We start from the raw sequence: 25,891 nt of genomic DNA on the forward strand, positions 1-25,891 counted from the left end.
CGCCGGACCCAGCTGCATTAGCATATGGTGTAATAATGAATTCACTAGCGCGCTCCGTAAATGTATTAAATGTGACAATTGCGCATAAATCTATTTATTATTTTCTTGCCGCATGCTGTGCACGCACTTATTATTGTCTTTAGGGTACTGGTGGAGCTCTCCATGGTAACAAAGTGGAGCAGGAACAAGAAGAGAGGAGGAGGAAGTGGATGACTGATGTTAACTTTTTCAACGTTGATGTTTCATTGTCACAAAATTATCAGTGGTTTATGATTTATATACAGATAATTAAGTTTTTACTCCATACAGCCAAGAAAGTGCTCTATAGCCCATTAAAATGACAGTATGGTGCAGTAGTCTATAGTATGGTATATAGTACAGTAGATATTAGTAGCCTATAGTATATTACTCGCTATTCTATACTATACCATAGTACAATAGACTATGCATGATACTTTGGGTACTACAGTACTACAAATATATTATAGTATAACATAGTATAGTATAGTATAGTATGGTGTAGTACAGTACAGTATAGTATAGCATTGCATAGTGTAGTATAGTATAAGATAGTATAGTACAGTATAGTATAGTATAGTATAATAGCGTAGTATAGTATAGCATACTATAGTACAGTATAGTATAACATAGTATCTTACGGTACAGTATAGTATAGCATAGCATATTATAGCGTCGCATAGTATAGTACATTATAGTATAGCATAGTATACCATAGTATAGTATAGTGTAGCACAGTATAGTACTGTATACTATAGTACAGTATAGTATAGTATAGTATAGTATAGTATAGTATAGTATAGCATAGTATAGCGTAGCATAGTATAGTATAGTACAGCATAGTATAGTACAGCATAGTATAGTATAGCATATTATAGCGTAGCATAGTATAGTACAGTATACTATAGCATAGTATACCATAGTATAGTATAGTGAAGCACAGTATAGTACTGTATAGTACTGTATACTATAGTACAGTACAGTACAGTACAGTACAGTATAGTATAGTATAGCATAGTATAGCGTAGCATAGTATAGTACAGTATACTATAGCATAATATACCATAGTATAGTATAGTGTAACCTAGTATAGTATAGTACAGTATAGTATAGTATAGTACAGTATAGTATAGTATAGTATAGTATAATATAGTATAGTATATTGTAGTGTTACAGCAGCCTTTAGCCTACTATAGGGTTATACTATACTATAGCCTATCATATTATACTATTCTATACTGTTATTTTATACTATTATAGTATAATAGGCTATTGTATGGGCCTATATTATGCGACAATATAGTTTACCTTACTATACTATACTATTCTATACTGTGTTATACTATACAATACACTATAATAGGCTATATATAATTGTATGGGCCTATATAGGCCTAATAGTTCCAGTATAGTATAGTATATATGGTGGAATATTGTATTAGTGTATAGAACAGTATAGTATAGTAAGGGTAAATATTATGCAACAATATAGTTACCCTTAATATACTATACTGTTCTAAAAACTATAGAATAATAGGCTATATAATATTAGTATGGGCCTATATAGTACTGCACTACCAGTATAGTATAGTATAGTACAGTATAGTAAAGTATATACAGTACAGGCTACTGTAGTATCTTATATTATGCAACAATATAGTTGCCCTTATACTATGCGCAATGACACAGCATGGTAGTTGTTCACATAAAAGTTCTATAGACAAATAAATAATAAATCATTCTCAAAATGATCAGTAACTCATTTAAATCACACTGTAAAATATCTAAAGCACTACCAACAGCAGCCAAACTTAAAAAAAAAATAAAATACAAAAAAGACATGAAAGGAAAAATATTCATCACTATACCTCAAAGTTTTGATAGTGCTGAATCAATTAGCCGAGAACACAGCTTGCCTTCTGCTCGCAGAAACTTTCAGCCGAGTATCAGCAGACCTCCTCCCCGCGCAGTCCACCGAAGGATGAGATGCACCTCTGGAGCTGTGATCCCTGAAATGGTTTTTGAAATCTCTGTGAAGGTATCACAAAGCAAAGGGTGGCAGGTGTGTGTCTGTGAGAGAAAGAAAGAGAGAGGAAGAGTCAGAGGACCTTCACTCTGGAAGATAAGATTCAAAGACTTGCCCCATGAAATGTTACACCGGTGTGGTGTGTCTCTTCTACAGAGAGAACGGGCACGGAGATGGGTGGATGTTGTGCAATCGGAGAGTATGTTTGGGGAGAGAGAGCATGCTCTACTACTTTTGACTAATTAAACAAAGTGAATTAGCTATCTCCCCAGCCAGAACGAGTCATGGCTGGTTACACATCATTCATCGTGACTAATTCAGAGAGAGAGATGTCACTCAGCTGGATTGAAATGTGTGTGTGCATCACTCCAATTGCACCTCTGGGTATGATGCTGTAGAAGTTCACTGTTTCGTGTGTGTGTGTTTTAGATATTTACTGCTGTTTTGTGTGTGCCTATGCCTTTAAGTGTTGATATGTTCATATTTCTCTCTCACTGTCACCCCCCTGCTCTACTATTTTATCACTGGCTTGATACGTCGTCAATGAGGCTGGCATGCTAAATGATAATTAAGACCATTACACGCTCACAGAGCATGCTACCAGTGCAGCACACGGCTCCCTCAATCGGAGCCTCATCTCAGGGGACACCCTACTACTCACACAGTCGTGTCTCTCTCCAAATTAGGTTAGATTTTCATTCCACCTCATTCGCCATGGATGTGATGTGGTTATTATAAACTCATGATATGGTTAGTGAGCCTGCTGCCATTAGATGGGTGGAGGCATCCATGTTGGCGCGTTAAAGGGGAAATGGATTGCCAACACTCAGTACTGCACATCTCTGTTTCTCTTGCTCCTGCACACTCGTGTTCGGAAGTATGTTTGCAGATGCACACAAACGCTTACAATCTGATCCACACAAAGTAACAGAAAACACATACAGATATTCACAAGTGAATGAAAGTGTTTGTGCAGACTAAAAAGCAGACACAAACACACACAATTCACCTGAACACACACAATCTGTCAGTGTGTGTAGACAGCCATCTCCTTGTGCAGTACTGGAAAGTAATTAAGTACTGTACTTCAATACAATTTTGAGGTTATTGTTCTTTACTTGGGCATTTCCATTTTATGCTATTTTATTCTTCTACTGCACTACATTTCACAGAAAATTAACCACTGGACTAAACTAACTGTACAGTGTATTAAGAAATAAAAGTAGTTCTATTTCAACCAGCTACAACAACTTGCACCTTGATGCATCAGTAATAATAATCTAATTATGTCAGTCACAGGGCCTATCTTCTTTCCCCTTTGATACTTTAAGTACAGTTTAAATGGACTTGCATTCATATAGCGCCTTTCTAGTCTTCCAACCATTCAAAACACTTTACACTACATGTCAACATTCACACATTCATACACTGATGGCAGAGGCTGCCGTACAAGGTGCCAACCTGCCCATCAGGATCTAATCTAAATACTCATTGATTCAGAAGCAATTTGGGGTTAAGTATCTTGCCCAAGGACGAGGGGATCAAACCGCCAACCTTCTGATTGGTGGACGACACGCTCTACCTCTGAGCCACAGCCACAGCCGCTCCACCAGCTCAGCGACGGCTGAGCTGGTGGCTCGTACCTAACGGTGCCAACAGTGGAAACAATAGCAACACTGCTAATGGAGGGTGGGTGCTATGCTTCCTCAACAGCACCATCGGTTGGGACTGCGTTATCAGCTGTAATCGTCGTATGAGTGCAGTGCAGAGTGAAGGCCATGAGCTCGCAAGTGGGGCACACTCACATGCATGAACATGCACTAAACAGGCACCCTTGGCCGGCCCGGCTATGTCAACAAAGCACAGAGAAATTCGGATTACAGCACACTCAGAGGGAGAGCGACTTCAATCTCTCCTCAGGTAGACATTACTCCACTATATCTTTACATAGCAAATAGTTGTTTGCTGTTATATTAATGCTCTGAATATCATATAGAGAACCTTTAAATATGATTTTAATGGACTTTATTAATGGATTACTTGTAATGAATGGAAGTAAAGGATCGGAGTACTTTTTCCACCAGTCCTTGTCATGCCTCTAATCTGAAACACCCTAACCCAGAAACCTCTCTACAAACATATTACATATCCATACAATAATCTTATCTGACATTGTGCCAGAACCAGCTTTGAGGGCAGCTGTGTCTCCTCAGGTTTCTCCTGATCTGGGGTGTGTACAGGCTCCTCGGCCTGTTAATGTACCAGCGCAGGTATCAAATATTGGCTGAGAAAAACATAGCCTCAGGTTAAGGTGGTTTCGAATTTACGTATACAAATCAGAAAGTCTTTGACAAAAGAGGTTCACATCTGAATGGAGAGACCTCCAGATTTCAGATGAGATTGTGAGCTCGGGATCAGATGTGAGATGTGCCCTCCTTACCAACTAGATTGAAAAATTGATGGGTTTTGTTTTGTGGAAAAAGGAAAATAAATGTCTTGAGCTTTTGTTTGAGATCAGGATGAGAAGACAGAATAGAGGACAAAAGATAGAGGGTGGAAGCACTGGGTTAGAAGAGAGCATGATATGTCATGTGACATTATTATATTTGCTTGTATTAGGATGGCTTGTGCTGTGTGGTTTGTGAGCGATGGCTACATTGTGTGTGAATGTGCCTGTGTACATACTGCACATACAATATGGACTATTAGCTTTGTCAAACTATGTGCGTAAAATGAACTTATAGCCATATCTTTAAACAGCCATGCCCACTTCCTGGATAGCACCCGGGGGCATTGTAAAAGCCATTACGTTAAAATGCCGGCACAGTGTTGCCTTTGCAATGCAGCAAGGGAGTCCTAAAGCATAAATGCACGACTGTAATACAGGCAGAAGGCCAGATCTGATTAGAGTTTAACCACGACTGTTAATAATGAAACACAAGAACAGAGAGACAGAAGAGCTGAGATTACAGTAGAGCAGCACGACACACCCAAAAACAAATTCATATAGCGTGTAGGTAAAAACTAACATTCCTTTGATGAAATGTATCAGGTGTGACTGATGCTTATGAGGGTGTTTTATGTATATTATTTTCTTATTTGAATGCACGTTAATGTTCCTGCTGTTTTTGTAAAGGGACTACAACTGCATTTCATTGTGCAACCCTGTGTTGTACAGTGACAATAAATGAACCTTGAACCTCTGTGCATAATTTAATAAACTTCTCTGGCGACTCCTAGTGGTAGTATAAAGAATGACATCTGGCAGAGAGGACAGTGAGAATGAATGACTGAAGGCAAAACATGGACTGCAGCAAATTTCACTGTGATTGTCTCATTTTCCTACAAACAAAAACGGATGCAATCAGAATGATTTGGTGTATTTGGTATAAACACACAGCATCTCTTACAACTCAATGAAGCTCAATGATATCCTTGTATTGATCTTAAAAAGACCCATGTACTAGGGGACCCCAGTGAAAAGCACCCAGTTGCAGCCTATGCGGTTAAAATATTTAAAAGAGAATAGATAGATCAAATGTTTGCAATGGGTCTGAATTTAAAGTGTCACACACTATCAGGGGTGTAGGGGCACTGTGTCAGTCATTTTGAAGGAGACAGAGAAATTTCCTTATGAGCTCTGTTCATTTTCATTTTACACAATATGCAAATTAACTGTAACTTTTTGTTATGATGGTTGTTTCTGGTCAGTAGTCCTTGAATGTTAAATATGTTGGTAGAATGAGGGTTAAGAGTTTCCTTCACTCAAAATAGTTAAATGATACTATGCAATCTATCATTTTTTATCTAACTTTTCTTTTGAAAGCAACTATAACAACTCTTGATTAAACAGTGTATACAAACACTTTTCAACTTTCATTTTTCTTGAAAGATTCATCCATGCTTTTATCTCGTCTTCTGCCAGTTAATCCAAAATGCAGAAGAAGAATTCATAACACTCTCGTAGCTGCTTCACTGGCTGCATGTGGATGTAATAATACACTTTGAGGTTGTAATGATAGACTTAAAGGATGTAGTGTAGTCTCGAGTTTGACTTTGTTGTCTTTACAAGGTCAAGATCCCTTCTTGTATTTCCACCTTTTCATTCTAATTCATATCTATTGTTTAGTGTATGAAAATAGTCTTTTTAATCTAAATTATAGTGCTTTGTTGTTGTTTTTGGATGCATTTTGGTCTTAATTGTGTTTGAAAGGTACTTTGTAACTTTGATTTAAAACTGCTATAAAAATAAAGATGTTGATGCAGATTTAATAAAGCTTCTGGTGAGGTAACACCGTGAGCAACAATGACTCACTTTGACTCAACTGTCACTTCACTACAAACTTAACTTTGACACACACACACACACAAAATGTGTGTTTGGAGCGGTGATCAGGCTTAAATGATGCATTAAGCACTTAATTACTCAGGTGAAGCATCCCCGTGCGTTGGCTGTCTGTTTTAATTTTATTAGCTGACACATTTATGGAAGTATATCTCTGAGTTTCACGCTGCCTCACCTCAGGGACATGACTCACATGGTTCTTTAGGTGTATCAAGCATGTATTTTTTATGAGTGCATGTAGGCACATATAGTTTGAAGCCACTGAGGTGATGTATGATTCACAGCCTCAGAGCACCTGATGACCTCACTTTGTCTAAATGACATAACAGCTGTAACAGCTGCTTCACTGATGTGGGGGATCTGAGTAGGAGGCACAGTGCTTGACTTCTGGTGTTTAGTCCTAAATGCTGTGGCACTGATGGTAATGGGATTGACCTAGATTGGAGTTTGGTTATGTTTTGCCCGCATATGTGTGGATGTATTCCAGGTTTATTTGCTAGAGGTGTCTTATACTCGCATGCTAACCTGATGCGTGTAATTGAAAAACTTTGGGTGCAATCCCATTTGTGGATTTACAGACTAGAGTTTGCAAACTGGGATTTTATGAGTACTTGAGGCGGTGTTCATTTCCAAAATGATTTCCATCATTACATCAGAATTGCCTCGTCCACCATTTCAGTGAGGCTTGCTCATGAACCAATAGGTGTATCTCGCCATTTGTCGCCATATCAATAGCTCTGGTCAGGGTATGAAATTAAGTTTTTTCCTCACTTGCCACTGTGGCAGGTCACTGATCATTCCTACCGACCACTTCATTTATTTGTCTACCACTTCTGAAATACATGTAGAACACTTTAGAATAATGTAAACACTGAGTAAATTGTACCAGACAGTAGAAATATGGAATATATCATGTAATCTTGATCCCTGACTATTTTAGATTTAGGAATTGCTTTATAAAAATAATATTTCTTAACATAAGGAAAACCATAATCTGCCATAGTGGCAGGTGACCTTACATTTTTACCTGCCACAGCCAACATTTACCTTGCATTTGGTAGGTGCTAATGTCAATCCCTGGCTCCGGTCCTTACGAACAAAATGAGATATAAAGCTTGGTGGTAACCCCCTGTTGTTATGGTGATCCAACTAACCAACTAACCTATGTGCATCAAAGATGGTTGTTGTTTTACATTCTTGGGGGAAGGAGTTATTTGTTATGAGGCTGTTGTAAGTGAAGAGCTTCTGTTGGTTTCACTTTCATTAATTGTGTTACCATTCTGTAATGAGCTATCAGAATAAAAGGTGAACCTAAAGTCTGAATATACATTTATATTTTAGAACAGAGGTATTCAATTAAAATCAAAGAGGTCCAGTTTGAGAAAATTTCATCAAGCAAAGGTTCGGAACATCATAATGTCTAACTTTTGTTATGATTCAATGCCATACAGTATAAACTGAAGTAGCCAGTAATTGTCTCAACATCTGTATGTAGTCATGCTATTATTTTTATGTGTAACATATGGTTATAAAAACATGTAACGATTTGAGTATATTTTGTTTACAATCGAAAAACACCAATAAAAAAAAGTTAAAAAAACAAAACAAAACTGAATGTCAAATCAAATAAAGTACAATTCAATAATATTTCAACAATATTTTCGTTTTCACATTGAACTGGAGGGATTATAAATAGTAAGTAGCCTAATAAATAAATGTTCTTTTCTCATTTCAAGTAAAATAAGGGTTGCATTTAAAAATAAAATACACAACAGGCAGCTTTTGAAAAATTGTGCATTTAAAAATAAAGTGCTTGATTTGAGAAAAAATAAATAAAAAGGTGTAGCTTGATTTCAATAATTCTAAATAATTTATCGGTTATAGGTCCGGGTTCAGATAGGACGGCGTCTAGGTCCGGACCCAGGCCGCGGTTCGCCTATTAGTGACCTCTGTTTTAGAAGATACCATACTTTGCTCCAGTGTAAAAATGACTGTTGCCGGCACAACTCCTCAGATTTACTTCTGTTTGTACATTTAACTAATTGTCTTTACACCCCATCTTAACACATTACCTGTAAACCTTATTTGAAGAACATGTATGTGCTACTGTGCACTCTCTTCAGGCTGTATGTGGATTAATGAAGTTACACCTGTTAGTGAAATAGTTATTTTATGCATTGGAGCATGGACAGTAAAGTGTCCACATGAGGGCGCTGCGGTGCAACGGATGGGTCTGCTGAACATGTCAGTGTTCCTCACGGTATTTTGATCCAGCCCATCTAGACATGTCTTAATCTGACCATCAGATGGTGCTAAACACTCGCTGTGGCCAGCTGTGCGCCTGCTGACAGGTAGCAGCACTGTGTGCGCTTGGAGAGAGAGACAGAGAGAGAGAGAGAGAGAGAGAGAGAGAGAGAGCAGCGTGGACAGGTTGACAGTCAGTCAACACAACAATGTAAATGAGCCATGCATCTCCGGAAGCAATTACTCTGCAATGTGTTGTGCAACTACAGCGTTTTTTGTTTCAGTTTTATTTATTAACGGCTGTGAAAGTGCAGCTTCTGTGTGCATAATTGTTTTTGGTTTGGGGTGATGGGAGGAATAAATCCTGTTTACTACCTTTCTCTCTCTCTCTCTCTCCCTCCCTTTCTGTTTGTCTGTCAGTCTCTTTTGCATAATGCCTGGAAACAATATTTAATTTTTTCTATTTTCATGTTTTTTGCACCACAAAGAAGCATTTATTTTCAATTTACAGGACATATTGTTAAATTAATTTCATTAATTTACTTGTGCACTGTCTCATGAATCAGGATCAGGTACAGTAACAATGATATAGAGTTCATGTGCATTGTTTTAATGGGATTCCCATTTATATCATGTTTATTATTTATCCCGTTTATATCATATTTATTATTATTATTTTTGTTTATAGCTTATTTTGTATATTGTATATTGGTAGAAATTCATGTATTCTATTCTTATTTTATTCTAACGTTTTTATCTATTCTTTTGTTATTATACTGTTTACTTGCACCAACAAAACCAAAGCAAATTCCTAGTGTATACCTCTTACACCTGGCAATAAACACGATTCTGATTCTGATTCTGATCGATTGTATTAGTTGGCTGCTATTGCTCTATTGTGTAATTGTATGACTATAGGTGATATAACAAACAAAACTGACTTTCACAAGAATCTAGAGGGAAAAATATAGAAAAACAAAATGTAAATAAAAGTTGTGTGTTCTGACTTGTGTATTTGATCCCAGTTGTTTGTTATTGTTGTGAGTGATGGATGTCTCACACCATTGCGCGCTGTGGAGAGACGATCATTGAATCCAACAGTATAATAAAGGCACCGCTGACAGAGAGTCTCGCCCTCTCACGCTCGTGCCTGGCTACTACCTGGACCGCACCTGTGAGCTTCATCTTCTCTATTATCATTTACGCACGCAACAGAAGCTCCAGACGCGCGGAGGGTGCGCGCAATCACGTGCACTCTCTCTCTCTCCACCGACTATAGGGGATCTGGGATTGTGCTGAGTTGACCGGATAGCTCCTTGTTCATATAGGTTCCGCGCCTTAAAACGGGAGCACCTCACACAATTTGGACGACTTGCGACCTTCTCCTCACTAACTTTGATGGGGACTTCGATATCAAGCAGGGAAAATGCCTGTGATGAAGGGATTATTAGCGCCACAGAACACCTTTCTGGACACTATAGCCACACGGTTTGATGGCACTCGTAAGTTTGCTTTTTAATTATTTCTTAAACACTGGGCAGCTATATAGCTTTTGGTTGAAGTTTGGGCTGGACTGTATCCAAAGCAGACTGCAGCCTATTTCATGGAGATCCCTGAATCGATCAAAAGCCTAACACCTGCAAATATCTAAAGATTGCTTCTCGATTTGTTCTTGGTATTTCAACATCAAGGCACCAGACATCTCAGGCCTAATTTGACTTTAACTTCAAGGTAACTCTTCATTGTTTCATGTCCCAGGATGAGAGAGAAAAGGAGATCAGGCTGTCGCTGTCCGCGGTGCTGAAAGTGTCGCTGTCCGCTGTCCGACAAAGGGTTAACTGGGCGCTCAATCAGGATCCACACATTTGGATAACTTGTTTCACAAGTTGCAGCAATATGTCAGGCACATATTTGTGAACGCACCTGAATAAATGCAACTTTTCTGAGTTTGTCCACGCATGAATTGCTCCCCGTGAAGTTAACCTTTATTATCTCTGCTCTTTTGGCCCGACAAGTCCTGCAGCGAGTGCGCTCTTTTCCTCCCTCCAGGTCTGAAACCAGCAGTCGCATTTATCAAAATTAATTGGTCGGCGGCGGCATTACAGCGAGTCTTTTTCCCCAGGCTGAGGCGCACACACATATAGGCTCCACATAGGCATTTCCAAATGACAACTTTTGTCTGAACTCTCGCCTCTTTCTTCATAATGATCATTTCTGTATTTCTCTTGGAGGATTCTTAGAAATCAGATGTTTTACAGCTCCACTGCTGAGCTGTCCTGCTCTCATTCTCCAGGCCTTCCTTCCTCTCTTTCTGCTCAGTTTTTAATCATGTTCAGGCATGTAAGGGTTACATCTTAGTTCCTTTGGTTTGTTTGGCAGCTATATGCATGGCCTTGGACATGTATTATTTTCAATGGTTTGCTTGGTTTGTCTTTGCTCTTCATTCCACTTCAGATTGTTACTATAGTGTATCAGTAGGCTTGCAACTAACGATTATTTTTATTATTGATATTTTCTCGATACATCGATTATTCGTTTAGTCTTTAAACAATGAAAAGTGCCCATCATAGTTTCCTGAATGTCACCAAATGTTAACTTTGTCCACCCAACAGTCCAAAACCTACTAAAAATACGCACTTTATAATGATAATACGAGGAAAAGCTACACATTTTCACATTTGAGAAGCTGAAACCAGTGAATTTTTTGGCATTGATTATCAAAACAGTTGCTATTCATTTCCTGTCAATCAGCTTATTAACAAATAGTTGCAGCTTCATGTATCAGTGCATCATTGTGTATCTAATTAGAGGGGGGTCGGTACAGTATACTGTACGGAGACTAAAAACACACACAAACAGTACCTTTAGTGTCATTATTGGTGTTTCAAAATATGCAAAAAAGTGGCACTACAACCTCTTTAAACACTTCTGTCTGTGTAATATTAATACTCTCCACTTATTGTTAAAATCCTTATCGTAGACATTAGTGATAATAATACACCCTCGTTAGTGGCTTGTTTCAACCTAAACTCACCACCTGACCTCTACTCTTTGGGACATTCTCCATTAAGTCTGGTGTGTTCGCACCACTCAGTGAGGCACTATAATAACCAGACATCCATCCTTATTTCAGTCCCCATATCTGCAGGTGGAGCACCACTGTATGAGTAAGAGCAGGCTGTATGTCGAGTGGAAACAAACATTCGGCTGCCTGGGCAGGAGCTCTGTTCTAACACGAGGGGATTGGAAGTGGTACTGTACAGCACAAATGGATTGTCCTTGAGCTGCGGAGTAGAGGAAATTAACGTTGGATTTCAACTGCAAGATGGGGCAGACTGGAGGCAGTGGAGCTTGACTGGACAAATTGGGTGTGATGGCCTGGCCAGGAGCACATATAAAGGATGTGCTGGGTTCACTGCTATGTGATCCCCTTTGACGTCATTTAAAGCCCAGGCGGGGAGGTCGGACCTGGACACATCAGTGAATGATAAATGGATGAAAGCGAAAGTAGGCAAGTCTTTAACTGGATTTGTACCCATAGAGAATTGTTTTTATCCTTACAGGTGGCTTTTAAAATTAAACATTTTCAGTGCTTACAAAGAGAGATTTCGTCCATGTTCACACCCAGGCTTATTTAAATAAATCAAGGTGTCTCAGGCATAACCTAGTGGTTACAAAGACAGTAAATAAAGTGAAAACAGATGAGAGTAGAAGTGTCTTTAAAACATTTTTCTTAATATTTCCACAGCATCCCACAGCTGACTTTTCAAAAGACCAACAGTGTTTCACTGGGTGTTTTGTCGACTTATTGGTTGACAGACACAAACACCTCTGATCACTGTGTATGGACGGCTGTGTCCCTGTTTGAAGTGTAACTGAAATAACAGAAAATCAGTCTGTGGCTCTGCACTGTGATGACTGTGTGAGGGTGCTGTGACACCTTCTGTCATCACTACAACATCCAGGTGACTAATCTCACCACCTGTCCGTCACTAGAGCAGTGTGCTGCTCATTACAATCACACATTGTCACTGTGTAATTTGAAGAGGATGTACATTTAGGGCTGCAACTAACGATTATTTTCAGGATCGTCTTTTCTAGATGAATCGTTTGGTTCATAAAATTTCAGAAAATACAATTTTCCGAAGCACAAGTTGACTTATTCAAATTGCTTGTTTTGTTCAACCAACAGTCCAAACCTCAAAGATGTTTAGTTTAATAGCAGAAGTCCAAGAAAACCAGCAAATTTTCACAACTGACAAGCTGAAACCTGTGAATTTTTGACATTTTATTTAAAAAAGTGACTAAATAATTGCCAATTAATGAAGCAAACAACTAATAGTTGCAGCATACATTTTTGAGAAAAACAACATGACCTGAAATGTATTACTACACATTCAATAGGAACATCATGTAATTTTTCCTAAAATTAATTAAGATTGAAAGTATATAATTCTGTTCACCTTTTCATCTAAATCGAAATACACATTTATAGTTCATATCTTCAATTCCTTGTTGGCCTTCTCTATAGGTCATCATATCACCAGTGGTGGAAGAAGTACTCAGATCTTTTACTTAAGTAAAAGTAGAAAACCTTGGCCTAAAAATACTACAGGTAAGTAAAAGTACAGAAGTATTATCAGCAAAATGTACTTGCTTGTCGATTAATCTGTTGATTATTTTATCGATTAATCGATCAGTTGTTTGGTCTATAAAATGTCAAAAAAATGGTGAAAAATATAAATCAGTGTTTCCCAAAGCCCAAGATGACGTCTTCAAATGTCTTGTTTTGTTCACAACTCATAGATATTCAGTTTACTGTCATAGAGGAGTAAAGAAACCTGAAAATATTCAAATTTAAGAAGCGTGAATCAGAGAATTTTTACTTTTTTTTCCTCAAAAAATGACTCAAACTGATAAATCGATTATCAAAATAGTTGGCGATTAATTTAATAGTTGACAACTAATCGATTAATCGTTGCCGCTTTAAATGTACTTAGTTACATTCCACTGAATATCACTGAAGTGCACTGAAAATGCATCCATACGTTTCTCCAGATATAACTTAATACCTCTGAACTGAAGTAAATGCTACGGTCTCCTCGCCATTTCACAATACTTGCTGACTTGACTTTCTGTCAACCAATGATGGCCTTCGTTGGAGTGATGGAGACACGATCGGGCTGTCCTTCTGCCAAATTAAGCGGGTGGTATGTTGCTAGAGTTGTAGCAGAGGGCTTTGTAAAGTCTCCCAGTGTGTGCTGTGTGCTCCCCATCCTGCACCATTCTCCCAGACTGCTATTTTCTAGCTCTCAGCACACACTAGTTCCACCTCCACCAGGCAGGTAATTACTGTCACAATCACTGATGCCAGGACTTGGAACAGCTGCGTGTTGAGCCGGTATGTTTAAGTGTGTATGTGAATGAAAGAGGGAGGGATGTATGTGTGTAAAGAAAGACGAAGACACAGAGGAGGAAGAGCATAAGGAAAAAGGAACGTGTGCAGCCTTTCAGCACTTTGCTAGTTTGTCACAGAACTTTATCTGTGTGAGTGTGTGTGTGTGTGTGTGTGTGTGTGTGTGTGTGTGTGTGTGTGTGTGTGTGTGTGTGGCTCTCTGAGTGTGTGTGTGTGAGCTGCCTACGTCTTTGGAGCATAAGGGTACTAAAGCAGAAGTTTCCTCTCCGCTGATTAACTTTCTTTAAATGCAGCACATCTAATTGAGCTGTTAAAAAGTGGCTGTGGGATCCCACTTGCTGCCAGGTGAGTGTTTAAAAACTCATCCAAGTATCGCACACTATAGAAGAAGCTGTCACTGTTAGATGAGAGAGAGAAGACAGTCGATATATTGTTGCTGTCCCTGTGGCTCAGTCTCACCAGCAACCTTGTGACCAGCAGGAAGACCTAGGGAGCTAATTACTGAGTATGAAAGACCACATGCTGACGCACATATGCTTCAATGGGGTTTGTTAAAGTAGACATAACCTGGGTTCTTTGTTGGGAATAGATATGTCATACATTGTCAAAAACATCAGCAACTCTTTAATTTCCCTTAATAGACGCTTAGTACATTGTTATTTTACAATCTGATTGTGCCAACTTGAGAAAAGGCAGGTCTAATGTTGTCCTCAGCTGGCGAATGACTGTGAAAGAAGTAATGAGTGCAGTTATGAGACTGTGAGGGAGTAATCAATCATCATTGACTGTAGTGCTGCAGGGTGCAGAGGGGCTCTCACTTACTAGCAGTGGATTGGCACTGCTGTTCCCATTTTCTCCAAAGCCCACTTAATATCGAGACTGTTTTATTTCAGGGTAAAAATAAACAGAAAGGATGGAGCTGGTGCTGTACCCTAGTGAACAACGTAGAATACAGAGATCGTATCAAAGTACTGCCCAAGTTGCACCAGAAAGTAGCACAGTGAAATGAATTCACGCATCCTCGCAGCTTGGTGACTTCTTAACTTCTGTAACAGCTAGCTATCCTGCTAACCACAGACAAAATACTTCACCAAGCTAACTGGCTTAATACAAGCTGACTACCAGTTGACACGCTAGCTAGCTTGCACAGTAACCGTACAAAATGTTAACACTTCAAAAGACATACAGTATTTGTACCATGAATTCTTATTTATTCTATAAATTCGAATTATTCTATTATTAAAACCTTCATTAATTGATATTTTTAACCAGTAGGGGGCAGTGAAACAAGCTGTAAACACAACACCTTCTCATCCCAACCGAGCCCCCAGGAAGAGCGCAGGGCTTTGAAGCAAATTTTCGTAGTGGCCAAATGGTGGTACTACAACTTCTGTGTCAGTCACGTGATGCCATTGGGCCCAAAAAGACTTTTTCCCATAGACTTACATCGGGAAAGAGACGTCTGTAACTCAGCAGATCATTTTTTTGAGGTAAAGCAACTTCTCAGTATGAACACTTGAATAGCCCTTATTTAAATCATTAGGTCCTAAAAGTTGTAAAATGCACTAGAAGCTGAATAGTTATTTCCCTTCCTCCGTTCATGTGAATGAGACCAAGGAGGGAGGCGGGGTTAAAGGAAACACTACTGCGCCTGCTCTATGGGCCCAATGGATGCGGAAGATCGCCGGATGATATGGGTAATTTATCACTTGGTAGTCGAGCCATTTTGGCTTCATGCGTCACTGAGCAACTTTCATAGGAATGAACGGGAGCCTGCCTACAACGCTGTATCTCGTTCTTTTTCAGACAAAACACTTTCTGAGGTTTATGCAACAAAACCACTTAGTCAGGTTTAGGATATAACATCACGGTTTGGCTTAAAATTACTACATTTGTAAAGAGAAAATTAAACTTCAAGTTACAGTGTGTAGGGTTTGGTGGCATCTAGTGGTGTGGCTGCAGATTGCAACCAACTGGGTACCCCTCTGTTCACACCTCCCTTTCCAAGACTACAGTAATGTGAGCCGGCGAGCGCAAAACCGTGGTAACACCGTTCGCCTCACTCACAGGCCATCCTTACCATAATAACACTACTTTAGGAGCAACGGTACGTAAGTCAAACGGTGGCTGGTGGGCCAGCGGTTTTGCACTCTGCGGCTCACGTTACCACAGTTTCACAAGGGTGTTGGAGAACTACGGTGGCCTTCAGGTAACGTAAAAACATGAGAGGCTCTCTCTAGAGCCAGTGTTTGGTTTGTCTGTTCTGGGCTGCTGTAGAAACATGGCGGAGCTACATGGAAGATATGAAGGACTCATTCTAAGCTAACGAAAACACAACGATTCGTAGTTTCAGGTGATTATACACTAAAGAAAAGATAGTTATGAATATTATATTCAATTTCTGCTAATACAACCCCCGAAATGTTACACACTGTTCCTTTAATGTAGGGAACACAAAGACAAACATTGTTTAGACATTGTGGATGAAAGCCCTGTGTTTTTGAGTTTATGGAGAAAAATATCTGGCACTTTACCTAAATGCTTTACCAAATAGTTGATGACTTTGTATGTCTGCCGTTTGTTCTGCAAAAGCAGTACATAATATCAGTACAGATGAGAGTGAATCATCTACCAGTCATTCTGTTATAATGCGGGGGCGAACTGGTTGTTTACTAATGCGCAATGTTACGCACTGATAAAATGATATTCAGTTTTCTGAATCTTCTCTTTCGAGTTACAGAATATGATTTTACAGGGCAAATATTGCCAGAAGAATTAAATGTTCAGACGAAGGCTGTGATATGTGTAAATAATAAACTAGTTATTCAACTATAGCAATTTTGTCTTTAAGCTCTTTGGGTATTATCTATAGTAATAAAAATGGTCAAAAATTATGCAAAATTGCACAGTTTTGAGATAAATACCTTCAAATTTCCCCAACCCCCCCTCAGCACCTAAGCCCTTTAAAAACCCAGGGGGAAACCTGAAAAATGTTGTTGATAACTATTAAATATAAATGATCCAGGCCATTCAAATTAAAGAAAAAAGCATGAAGTTGCGCAGAATTTAGTAAGAAGTCATTATATAGACTGACTTTCTCCCAGCAAATTAATTTCTTTATAATAAAGTTTACGTTAGAAATATTATGAACATATAAATGCCTTATTGATACCTCTAAAGAATATAATCAGATTTGATAACTATATTATTCCTACTAAAGTCTACAATGGTGCTAGCTCGACAAATTCTATGATGCAGTTCCTACCTGTGACCACTGGAGGGCGTTAAAACCTGTGATCTTAAACACACAGGTCAAGTTAACAACAGGCCATTTTTATTTACCAATTATTTAACCTGAATAATGTATATATTTTCTGAGCATCTGAATAATGTATACACTATTAAACATTAGCAGTTCCTGAGTCTACCTCTATGTTAATGCTAGGAGATGTTGCTCTGTGTATTTAAAATCACGAGTGTTTGCTGCCCTCTAGTGGTGACAGCGAAAAACCAACATTAAATTAGTCAAAGTAGCGTCAATGCAGACATTATAGCATACTCACACTTCAGGTAATCATTTCAAAATAAAACTTTCAGCGTACACAGAGGTGTAGTCGCTCGTGGTCACTGCGGGAGGGCATTGATTTGCCATAAGCAATAATAACTTGACAAACACACAATATTTAATGTTATAAAGAGTATTTTTAGGGATTATTTTGTACACATAAAAGAAAAGAAGCACAACATCCCAATAGTGTTTTCCTTTGTATTACCCATATTGTGTTGGCAAGAAGACGCAAGGGATTAATAATACATCACTGCTGTTAAATCTAAGGTAAAAGACGAAACAAAATGCTCGCCGGTTGTACAAAGCAAAGAGATGACCTGTGTATTTAAATGTGTTCACTGCCCTCTAGTGGTCACTGTGAAGAACTGCAATATTAAATTAGTCAAGTTAGCATCAATGCAGCACCTAAGACCACAAACAACCCAGGGGAAACTTGAAAATTTGTGTAAAATGTTGTTAATAACTATTAAATATAAATGATCCAGGCCATTCAAATTAAAGCAAAAAAACATGAATGTCGCGCAGCATTTAGAATGACGTCATTATATAGACTGACTTTCTCTCAGCAGCCCCAACTCTGACTGACTTCCAGCATCCCTGGCCTCAAGACAACATGTTTCAACTTGTATTAATCAGAAAAAGGCTGCTTCCTACTACATCATCATTTACATGTCCCGTTAAAAGTAACAAGATCCTCAGCATGACTCACTCACTGTAAACCCATAGCTAAAGGCATTGGCTGAGTGTGGAAAATGTAAATTTGTGTTTTGAATTAATAGCAACCCAGCAGTATGCACCGGCTTTAACAAGGCGTTGACAAAGTACTCTGTTAAGAGAATAGAGCCACCATCATGAGCACAGACTCAGCAGGCAATCGCTGTCCTCGCTGTAAGGTCACTAGTCTCGGTTATTACTGTGCACTTAAAGGGGCAGAGTACCTCGTCTGTGCCACCAAACACTCTGGGACCTCTGTATCAGTGCCGCCCCGTTATCATGGACGTTCTGCCTTGTTAAACCGCCTAATTAGCGAGATTCCTCTCCTAATCACCGTCTCTAATGGACTGTCCAAAACGATCGACAAAGAGGGTTTCACCAGCGGAAGTCTTGGCCAAGTCGGCCATTTTTTAGACTCAATTAATTTTACAAATAACAGGATTGGGTTTTGTGAGAAAGAGAGAGGGAGAGGGAGGTGACAGACATTTTGAGAGGGAATCCGACAATGGAGGGTGAAAAAGATACTGACCAAGAGAGGCAGAAAAGCAGGGAGGCTTACAAATTACAGGAATGTTCTGGTGTAATGTTTCAATTGGTGAGAGCCTGGGGGACTGTATGATTGAAAAGCCACAGAAGTGATTAAGGCTTTGGATTTGTCTAATGATTTTCTCTCTTCAGTTATATGGTGTGAGAGGATTACCACTGTTTGAGTGGCCATGTGAGTGTGCGCACGCATATTTTTAAATGTGTGTATGCTCTGCCTTCAGCACAATATACAAATAATTTATACCTACAATTTGTCAATAGAGCACAGGGACTTTAATCTAATAATGTGTTGACTAGATTCAGTATATGAGACAAACTGTACAGTTGTAACCTTGGTTGCTATGGTGTGTGTCAGTGGTTACTATGGCAACTCGAGAGTGACTTTTTTGTGGTTATGTGACTGCTCTGTAGCGGTTTCTGAGAGGCTGCCATGAATTCTGGCAAAGAGGCGAGGAGGTCTTTCCATCCATCTCTCCACTTCGTCACCAATTTTTACCACACTCCATCTCCATCTTTCATCAGTCCACCCCTCATAGCTCCATCTTATTTACTTTCAACTTTTCCCGTCACCCTCTGTCCCCCTTCCCACCCCCATCTGTCTGCCTCGGTATATTTCTCAGTCTCTCCTCACGGGGCTGTCTAGGAGCCGGTGAATGTGCATACGGAGCATTTGTGAATGTGTTTAAAGTCACAAATCTGGGACAAAGCAGCGTGTGGAAAAGGTAACACACACTCACCTCGCCCCCACTCTCCCATCTGTTTACTGAGTGTAGTGAAGGAATGTACCTGATGGTGCAATGTATGCCATAGAGTTTCCTCTGACCCACCTAGTTATTGTAGAACTGACCTGCTGAGAAAGTAAACTCCAACAACTCCTTCAACCCAAACCACAATACAAGTTGTTTGTCATTTTACTTTGTGTATTCTCCAGTGGGCAACTCCGGGGTCTGAGAAGTGAAGCCAATACGGAAGTGTCTTAAACTTACATTCTTTCTAATGGCCAGCAGGGGGGGACTCCTCTGGTTGCAAAAAGAAGTCTATGAGAAAATGAGCCTACTTCTCACTTGATTTATTACCTCAATAAACGTTGTAAACATGAGTTTATGGTCTCAATCGCTAGTTTCAAGTCTTCTTCAATACAGCATGATGTTCATTTAGTAAATTATGGTCCCATTTAGAGTCAAATAGACCATAAAGCAGGGTATGCTTTAGGGTGTGGCTACCTTGTGATTGACAGGTCGCTACCACGACGTTGTCCGGTCTGGGAGTTGTCCGTGTTTTCATCTTACAACTTGAACCCCTTTCACAGTGTGTTTTCACTTCTTGAAAGTTGATTATAACCTTTTTTGTTGCCTAAAATGTCTTATTTAGCGTTTGGTTGTACTTAGCTCCACCCTATTGTGTCACTTCTGGTTGCAAAAAAACAAAGATGGTGATGGCCAAAATGCAGAACTCGAGGCTTCAAAACGGCAGTCTACAAAGCAATGGGTGTCGTCATGGTGACTACGTCTACTTCTTATATATAGTCTCTGGTATTTTCTGATCTGGCGCCCCCTGGCTTGACTTAGGCAAAGTGGTGCTTTGAGTAAAATGCCAATCAATCATTATGCCAACATGCTCACAATGATAATGCTAACATGGTAAAGCTTCGTAGGTGTAATGTTTACAATATTCATCAACTTAGTTTAGCATGATATTTGCCAATTAGTATTAAACACAAAGTGCAGCTGATGCTGATGAGAATGTCATCTGTTTTGCAGGTATTTGGTCATAAACTGAAATATTGGAGAAAGTGAGATTTTGACCAGATTATGAAGGAGGAAACACCAAAGTCATTAGGATTCATAATCTGGGAACCATGAAGGTCCATACACAAATTTGAGCCAATCCATAGTAGATATGGATATATTTCTCCCAATAAGTGATAGGCTTGACCCATAGACTGTATATAAGAAGGGGCTTCACTTTTCAGACTTTGAGGTGGCGTACGGGTTTGATCTTGTGGTGGCACTAGATGAAACATCCAGGGATCATCAAAGGTTTTAGGATTTATCCACTGGAGGACATGAATATCTGTGCCAAATTTCATGACAACACACACAAAAGTTGTTATGATATGGTGGAACAACTGAATGGCAGACCAGCCAACATTGCCATCCCTGGAGCTATGCTAGCTAGCTTGGCTAAAAACTACTTGGTTAAGATTAGGAAAACATTGTGGTCATAAAAGATGCAGAAAATTAGTGTTTTTGTAGAAGGCAGGATGCCAAGTGTGATGCTCTAACTACTTCTGTCTTTGCTTCTCGGAGAAAACAAGGGAAAATCACAAGGGGTCAGGAAAACGTTAATATATTGTTATTTTAATTAAGTGTCTAACCAAACCACTAATGCTATTCAAACACACAAATCTCCAAACCACTAAAAGGAATGCATTTTGAGAGGAGGAAACAGCTCTCTTATGCTGGTGTTTTGATGGTATAATTACACTTGAAATTATCTTAGCTAGCACATGCTTTACAAATCACTCGTTCACCGACAATTACAAAGCACTTGGATTGACTTTTATTGCATAAGAAGGCTCCATAACCATCTCTCTCTTCTTCCCTCTTGCTCTCTTTCTTCTCTGCCTGCCCTCTTTCCTCCTCTACTCTCCCTCTCTCTTTCTTTGTCTGTTTTTCCTTCTCCGCTCCCCCTCTTGCGTCCCTGTGGGGTTTCTCCAGCAGCTGTCATGCAATAGTGTGAGCATGAGGGGAGGTGATCTATGGGCTTCTACACCAGAGCAATTAGCCAAAAGAAATTCAGAATGGAGAGAGAGATACAGTAGAGAAATGGGAGGTGATGAAGAGGTTGAAACAGAGGAGAGAAGATCCAGAGTAAAAACAAAGGGGAGGTGGTGGATAGGTAGACGGTGAGATAGAATCTGAAAAGGACTCAGAAGGAGAGATGATTCAGACTTTTCTTTAGCAGAGTTTCGGGTGCAGAGGAAAGATAGTAAAAGTAGACAGATGATGTTCTCGTAGAGGTGGTGGGGAAAAAGGTGAACATGTGCAAAGAGAGAAGGAAATAAATGGATCGGGGTGAAGAGAGAGATAGTGGTGGAATTCCAAGGGTAGAGAGGAGATGGAGAGTAATTAGGTGGAGAGATCCAAAACGGTAGGAGGGACATAAAGAACAGCTGGGAGGGAAGGAAGGAAGGAGTGAAGGGCAGTGGGAGTGAGTGAGAGAAAAGGCTAATATAGGGAGGAAAGGAAAGAAGGAAGTAAAGGTAGGAATATTAACGGGCGGGGGGAGGAAAGAAGGGGTCCGTAATGGTGGTGCATTAACAAAGGAGGAAGGGAAAGTAGGACAGTACGAGGGAGGAGGAGAAAAGAAAGAAAGAAAATTAGAGAATTTGGTGGAAAGGACAAAGTAAAAAAGATAGTATAACGATTAAGAAAATGGTAATCCTGCTCTGTGTCAACCTACCATATGTGGCCGAGATTGCACAAAATGTCAGCCAGAGATTATCAAATGACAAAGAAATAATTAATCAAACAATTCATAGAGCTCCTGCACTTGGCCTTAAAAACATAAGCTTTTCTCTAACACATTACATATGTATGACTAAATGAACATCAGTTGAAGTTAAAAACGTACTTTTTAAGAAAATAACACCAAAAAACACAGCTCGGCTTCACCAGGACTGTGTAGGTGAGGTTGATTTGGTTGACAGTAGCCTGGCAAAAGAAGGAACAACCCCACAGCTACTAACATTACATGTTGATTTAAATGTTGCTGCGTGGAAGTCACCTTTTTCCAATCTTTTGTAGTGTGTGCACTAAGAGACTGTGAGAGAACAAAGAACTTGAGTTTTCAATTTAAATAAATAATTACATATTTTTACTCTGTTAATGTCACAGTTAAGGAAGGCTGTGTTAAGTTGTGTTAAATGGCCTTTTCTGTATTGTATTTATATAAATGTACATTTAAAATGTAAGCTGACCTTGTCAGATGGTTTGTGACACAGAACCATCTGAGAAGCTGTCATTGGAACCGGTTTGGAAAAAGGGCAGGCACTTTCAAAAAATACTTGGCAGGTGATTGGATGAACCGTCTGTCAATCAAACTAACAAAATAGGACATTAACCAAGGTTATGGCCCAAAATGTGTTTCGTGAGGTCACAGTGAACTTGACCTTTGACCACCAAAATCAAATCAGTTCATCCTTGACTCAAAAAAAAAAAAAAAAAATGGGGTGGATGTTTGTGCCAAATTTCATGAAATTCATCCAGGCGTTTCTGAAATATCGTGTTCACGAGACTGGGACGGACAACCTGAAAATGTAATGCCTCCGGCCACAGCTGTCGCCGACGTGGAGGCATACAAATCAAATCAAATCTCCCATTGGTGTTTAGAGCAGTGCATGTAAAAATGTCATGAACTAGGTATCAGGTTAAATCACGATTACACAATAATCTGCAATATGGAAATGTATTTATACTAGCACTTGGTTCCAATGTGTCCGACTGTAAAACAACAAACTTTCAGGTAGGGACGTCTTTTGCTTGTGTGTCCATTTAATATTCCACAACCTGCATTACAAAACAAGATATAAGCTAACATCCCCTTGCCTCTCCTCCATACACACATGCAGACTGTACACGCTCAAACAATATACAGCATATCTGTCAATTCCATACAACCAAAGTAATCCACCGTCAAACAGAGTATGGTGTGTATTTCACTGTTAACATGCGATTTACGTCAACACCATCCTCAGCTCTGGGGAACTGCCACCAGACAAGCTGCAGGCCTTTGCTCCGGGTCCCTGAGAGGCCAGCAGTCCTGTCGGTCTCTCTCCTGCTTACCCCGAGGCTGAGGGGCCTCACGTCTGACAGCCGGTCCCAACGCTGAGACCCGTTTTGACCATCTGTCTGGGCCATGACGTCAGTCAGAGTATAACTGCTGACATGACATTCTCGTTGTGGTTTTCTTTGTCATGAACGGGTATCACTGTCACTCACTGCGTTTTATTCATCTGTGTCGACTATGATTCCAAAAGCTTGGTTAAAGCAGAACTCAGAACTGATTGTAAGATTGCACTAACCAAGTAAACTGCTGAGATGTGAGAATCCAGCGACATCCATGCTAAAAAAGGAGCCAGATGGGACAAGAATCATGAGCGGTGAGATGATCAGACCTCCAGGGTAAAGCCAAATTATTTAGAAGAGAAAATGGAGGTGAACCGTAAAATAATTACACTGTCTGTCCATCTATCATAGTTGCACAGTTTCCCTGTGCAGTGAGGGATTATTAGCATTAAATCATAATAAATTGTTATCAGGGCTGTCAATTGATTACAATATTTAATCACGATTAATCATATTAATGTTCATAGTTAATTAAGCAATTAATTGCAAATTAATAACAAATTTTGTATCCGTTCAAAATGTACCCTAAAGGGAGATTTGTCAAATATTTAATACTCTTATCAACATGGGAGTGGGCAAATATGCTTGCTTTACGCAAATATATGTATATAATTATTATCGGAAATCAATGAACAACAGAAAATACTGACAAATATTGTCCTGAAATCATCACAGGTACTTCATTTAGCATAAGAAATATTCTCAAATCATAACATGGCAAACTCAGGCCCAAAAGGCAACAACAGCTGTCAGTGTGTCAGTGTGCTGACTTGACTATGACTTGCCCCAAAACTGCATGTGATTATCATAAAGTGGTCAGAGGTCAAAGGACCCCAGTGAAAATGACCATTTCAGTTCGGAGGGTTATTTAACCTCCTTCACAACAAGCTAGTATGTTGGTACTGGTGGAATCCTTAGGTTTTCTAGTTTTATGTGATACCGGTATCTTCACTCTAGCTTTAAAAGTGAGCCCGCTACAACCTGAAAATCGCAAGTTGCGTTAATGTGTTAAAGAAATTAGTGGCGTTAAAATGAAATTGCAATAACTTTGACAGCCCTAATTGTTATAAATTGGAATTATCCTTTGAAGGATACGTTTGGTGATAATCTATATTTTTCTTAATATCAACTAATCTCAAGAAAAGCCATTTATCTGTGTGGCTAAAGCCTGATATTATTTCTCTGAGCCATAGACCACGAAGTTTGTCCAAAAAACACGTAAATACTGTAAGCCACACCTTTGCACTGGGGGACATGTTCCTTCATTACGATGAACATGGGCCCTGCAGTTTATTTTAAGTCAAACCTCCATACTACTTGCTACCGGACAAAACTTACTAGAGCACCAAATGAAAATAGTCTCCAAAAAATACAATATTTACTCCTGTCTGCTAAAAACTACAGTGCCCAGCTGCATTAGGAAATTATTATATTATGCAATGCTGCTACAGTATGTTCCTAGATCTGTGTAAGCAACAGAAATGATGAAAATAATAATCAAGCTTTAATAAAACTGAATTATCCTGTATTGCATAATCTCAAGGTACTTTCTCTATTCCCACATTTCTGAAAGTGACATGAATCGCAATTTCTTAGAGTGTCAGCAGGTGCGCAGAAGCAATTGTTGATCGCTGAATGGAATTATAAAAAGGAACATGTTGCTCGTACCTCTTGAGGGACGTATACAAGGGTTTCGTTCCCCGCCGTTGTATTCCCCATTCAAATCTAAGGTGGTTTCCTTCAACAAAGCCTGACGTACTACATAAAACAATTAAACATTGGGGTTGGCGGAAAAAGGAATTATTGATGCAGAAAATTGATTTTTGTAATGAAATGTAATTGAAACAAGTTGCTTTGTAGGATGTCTCAAGCAATGATTATAAACAGGTTCACGTCGCTATCGGTGTTTCTGTATAAGAGTGTGTGTGACTCATAAATTTACTGTGATCATACAACTGTCTCCACATTGTATTGGATATAATAATGCTGCATGTACCTTTAAATATGTGTGATTGTGGTTTGAAGCTTGCATTTTATTATGCAACTCAGGGGCTAGTTTGAGCAGGCGCACACACACACAAATACACACACCTACATCCACGCA

General features: G+C 39.3%; 1 protein-coding gene across 1 annotated transcript in view; it reads left to right on the forward strand.

The window, feature by feature from the left end:
• Positions 1-9,976: 9,976 nt before the first annotated feature.
• The window catches only part of kcnh8 (potassium voltage-gated channel, subfamily H (eag-related), member 8), a 69,698-nt gene continuing 53,783 nt past the window's right edge, over positions 9,977-25,891 (forward strand). The window contains exon 1 of the mRNA XM_037796112.1: positions 9,977-10,135. Coding sequence (XP_037652040.1) covers positions 10,060-10,135 — 76 coding nt within the window. The 5' untranslated portion in view covers positions 9,977-10,059. The remainder of the gene's footprint in view (positions 10,136-25,891) is intronic.

This window comes from Sebastes umbrosus, chromosome 15 (genome assembly GCF_015220745.1).
Source record: "Sebastes umbrosus isolate fSebUmb1 chromosome 15, fSebUmb1.pri, whole genome shotgun sequence".
Classification (NCBI taxonomy): Eukaryota; Metazoa; Chordata; class Actinopteri; order Perciformes; family Sebastidae; genus Sebastes; species Sebastes umbrosus.